The sequence below is a fragment of the Conger conger genome, chromosome 1 (assembly GCF_963514075.1).
Source record: "Conger conger chromosome 1, fConCon1.1, whole genome shotgun sequence".
Taxonomy (NCBI): domain Eukaryota; kingdom Metazoa; phylum Chordata; class Actinopteri; order Anguilliformes; family Congridae; genus Conger; species Conger conger.
Genome location: NC_083760.1, coordinates 88,308,148 through 88,312,605, shown reverse-complemented (window position 1 = coordinate 88,312,605; position 4,458 = coordinate 88,308,148). Strand labels below are relative to the sequence as shown.

Sequence of the window (4,458 nt, the reverse complement as noted above, 5' to 3'; positions counted from 1 at the left end):
GAGTAATCTTAGGGAGCACGGGCTTCTTAAATGCCTGCAATCACTCAATATTGACACAGCGAAATGAATTCCTGCCAATATCTCCGCCGCGGAATTTCCATTTGAGGTTCCCATTAGAGCGAAGGGGTGGAAATATGTACAGGTTAATGGAGGTGAGGGGAACGAATCGATCTCCCCACGGTGACCAAAAAATGGGAAATAAAACATAATGTGCCGATACGCAAGCCCGAATCAGCGACGGCACTCGCATCAGATAAATGAAACCGTCGGACACAAAGTGATTAAGCGATGAAATATGAAATGAGAAATCCCGATCTTTTATGTGAGACTTATTTTATTTAACTGTCTAATGTTACACGATTAAGGTTGACTGATAAATGATGAATGATGATATGAACCTGGCCCAGAGTAAATTCGCCTCTGTACCAGGATGGGGGGAAACACGTGGGTGATATCAGCTACTGAAAGTATAAGCCAACGTTTAAGATTGCGCAGGTGGTAAATAGCTCACAAACACATGCCCGGCAAATCATAATCGGAGCATGTTTCAATTGCTGGGGTTTGTCGTACTTCTGGTAATAACTGAGAAATTAGAATAATTTTATTTATTTAACCAGGAGCTCCCATTGAGATTGAGATTTACAAGAGAGGAGCTCAATAAATACGGAGAATTATGTAAATACGGAGAATTATATATATATATATATGTACATACATACACATGTAGGCTACATCACTACATATCGTACCAATCATAATAAGTCGTGTAAGTCACTCTGAATAAGAGCACCTTCTAAAGGCCAGTAATATTCTGCTGTGTCTTTCACTTTTATAATGCTTTGAAAATTAATGTTCTAATTTTCCCCCCATTAATTTCCAGTTACGTGTGCACTATTGACCAAAGCAGGACGGAGGTCCCACCCGATTAGACTGCCTGTGGTAATGAAATATGGATATATATTTGTTTCAGTTTTGGGCAATAATGGGTTTAGCTGGAAGGAAACGCAGGGGAGGCATTCGTTTGTGTATGAATCGTTGTGGCAATAAAGAAATAAGTAAGCGGAGAAATGAATACATAATGTGACAACGCAAGCGGTCTGCTGTCAGTCGCTTTCCTGGGGGGGGTGGGGGGGTGGCGGCAAGGATCCTAATCGAGCCCTCCCCTACCCCCGCCCCCTCCTGGGGAACCTAAAAATGACTCCTGACTGCCTCCCCCCAGTCCCATCAGAATGCATAAGGACTGGATGCCTGACTAAGGAATCAATCAGTGTGTCCCACCATCAAACCCCACCCCAGGGCTGTCACGCCATAAAATATATAAATGTCCACTTGTACACCAACCCTGATAGTGTTACTTAAAAAAAAAAAAAATGTATATGTATGTATATATATATATATATATATATATATATATATATATATATATATATATCCGAGTTATCTTGAACTCAGATAACCTCAGTTTTAGTGAAATTAGCACCGATCGTTTTTGGTGTTCAAACTGTGCAGTGTAGCGGATGTGAATTTTCCAGTCAAGAAAGTGTCGATGCTTTTTTTTTCTTTTTTTTTGCGTGTGAGAAAAATGTATATTAACTGAGCTGGATCTCTGAGATAATGATAGGCTGCCAAGATTCATTTCGACGTGGGATTTATATGCAGAACACATTGGCAGAGATCACCCCCCCCCCCCCCCCCACCCCACACCCTCCCTCCCGCCCCCACCCTTCATAAAGCTGATTGAAGATCGTCTAAAGAAGACGTGCGTGTGTGGCCGTGCATTTCTGATGAACCGCTCAATTAAAATAAAATATCAGACCTCTCTCTTTCTCTCCATTTGCACCAGCACTAAAAAGTCTTAATATGTACATTATAAGCCGGTAGCATCGGACTGACATGAAGCCAATCGGCCAGAAAGCTTAATGTCACCACGCAGAAAAAGAGACAACGTAGCTGCCTGACGCCCCCTACATAACCCCATCCCTACCCCCAATCCCAAACTGGGAAGGACACATCTGGGAAGGACACTGAAAACACATTAGTTTTAGCTGCATAGCATAGCCTGCATAGCCTACCTAGCATCTCTACCCGAGTGGCTGTGCTAATTAAAGATTAGCATTAAGCATTTTTATTACATACATTAAGCATTTTTATTTTATTTTTAATCCGATTTTTTCCCTTTTTCTCCCAATTTGGTAGCCAATTGGACCCCGTCTGATTCAATTAGAGCCAGTATTAGATACACCGCCCACATCCCGTCCCTCAGCGGCCAACGGGAGAGCAACACGCCTTCTTCAAGCCGCCTCGCCTCCCAAGCTGTAACCATGATTCCGAGGCACTCGAGGTGCTTGTTTTGTGCAGCGATCTACTAACCCTGCCAAGTCCCTCCCTCTGGAGCAGCGAGCCAATTATGCTGCTCCACGTGAGCCGGCCAAACTTGGCAGGACCGAGAATCAAACCCTGGTCCCCGGTGTGCAACTGCAGCAAACTGTAACCGCAAGTCTGCTGCGTCTAAGCCTGTTGCGCCACCGCAGCTCCTAGCATTAAGCATTTTACGGGCCCCATATACTTAGCAACAGCTTCTTACATTACAGGAACTTCAGCTCTGAATTCTTTCAGGACCATGTTGACTTAAGGCTCACCTCCATCGCATCAAGAGGCATTAGGGATGCCTGCATTAAAGCATCTTATTATTCATATTAATGCAGATTTTTAAGGGTTATGATATTTAAGTGCTTTAAATGTCTCTGTATGTGTGGTAAGTGTCTCTGTAGGTGTGGTAAGTGTCTCTGTAGGTGTGGTATGTAAGTGTCTCTGTAGGTGTGGTCTGTAAGTGTCTCTGCAGGTGTGGTATGTAAATGTCTCTGTATGTGTGGTAAGTGTCTCTTTAGATGTGGTATGTAAGAGTCTCTGTAGTTGTGGTATGTGTCTCTGTAGGTGTGGTATGTGTCTCTGTAGTTGTGGTATGTGTCTCTGTAGGTGTGCTATGTGTCTCTGTAGGTGTGGTATGTAAATGGTATGAAACAGAACTGTGTGGCCGGTGTAATCAATCAGCTTAATCGTTGGCCTGACTCCGGTCAATGGCGTGAGCGTGAGGGTTTTTTTTTTTGCAGATGGCTCACTGTAACAGGCAGGGCCGGCCCCCCTGCTGCCCGTCACCGGCTCAATGTGCGGGAACAATGAGCAGCGTCTGTGTTTACAGGGAATGCTGATGTCTCCAGTCAGACCTCATATCTGGACTAGCCCGTATCTAAATGGTAATGGGGTGCTCTGTGTATTCATGGCTTTTATATTAGCTTCGGTTCTCATGAATGTGAGACGCACATGGTTGGGAGGGTTGGTGAGGGATAGGTGGTTGGGGGGGGCGGGGGCGTTGGATGCCGGTTTTGTGGATTTCCAGCACAGGTGGGCCTGTGGAGCATTTCCCTGCAGATTGTGGGGCATTGTCCGGGTCCTGCCACGGTGTTTTCCCACCTGGAAGCACGTCGCTAATGTTGCTGCAGTGCCCAGGAGCTAAGGGTGCAACCGTGGTAACGGCGTTATGGAAACTTGGGAATAGCAATGATAATAACTATTATAAGAATACACGTTACATCAACGCGCTGTCTCCCTGTGATCAACATCAACAAGGCCCATTGTCGCAGACTCTTATCCCGCCCCCGTAGACTTTAGATTTTGCACTTTAATAATATTTCACATACCCTGCTTCAGAATCATCTTGTATTGTAAAGATTTATTTTTATCTTTTATTTATATTTACACGCTACTTTATTTTATATCTGTGTTTCTACTTTAGCGTTATTCTTTATGTTGTCTGCATGCACCTACAAACCACAGCAAATTCCTTGTATGTGAAAACTACTTGGCGGATAAAGTGATTCTGATTCTGATTCTGATTCTGATTCTGATTCTGATTCTGATAATAATAATAATAATAATAATAATAATAATAATAATAATTGATGACAGTAGGAGAGAAAACATTGACTGAGAGAAACTAGTTTACATGTCTTGGCTTATTTACCTTAACAGTGAAAGAGGGGGGACTTTGTGGCCAAACTAACTTTATATACATTTTAAATCAAAGGATTTTGGACACAAAGTATTGGGAGCATTGACAGTCTGTGGTAATGATCACAGAAGAAGAAATTATTTGAATTGACGCATTCGGTGGTGCAGTATGGGGAACAAATGTTGGATAGATTTCTTTTTTTTTTTAAGAAAGTAATTATTGGTTGCTATGCTACCATTCTGTCCCTCTCAGAACACAGATTACGGCGTCTTCCGTGACATTCCGCAATGTTCTCAGATTTCTAGAACATTGGAGCAAATGTGCCTATTCTTATCTAGTTCAGTTTTAATACATCATTTGAATTGTGTTTGTTCATTTCAACCAGCAAAAGTAACAGCCTGCAAATGGTATTGATGCGTCATAACATCGTCTCAACATCAGCGGACATT

General features: G+C 42.8%; 1 protein-coding gene across 1 annotated transcript in view; it reads right to left on the bottom strand.

The window, feature by feature from the left end:
* LOC133141470 (dentin matrix acidic phosphoprotein 1-like) overlaps nt 1-2,645 on the bottom strand; it is a 24,893-nt gene extending 22,248 nt beyond the window's left edge. The window contains exon 1 of the mRNA XM_061262076.1: nt 2,640-2,645. Within this exon, the coding sequence (XP_061118060.1) occupies nt 2,640-2,645 (6 nt within the window). The remainder of the gene's footprint in view (nt 1-2,639) is intronic.
* Between the last annotated feature and the right edge of the window lie 1,813 nt (nt 2,646-4,458).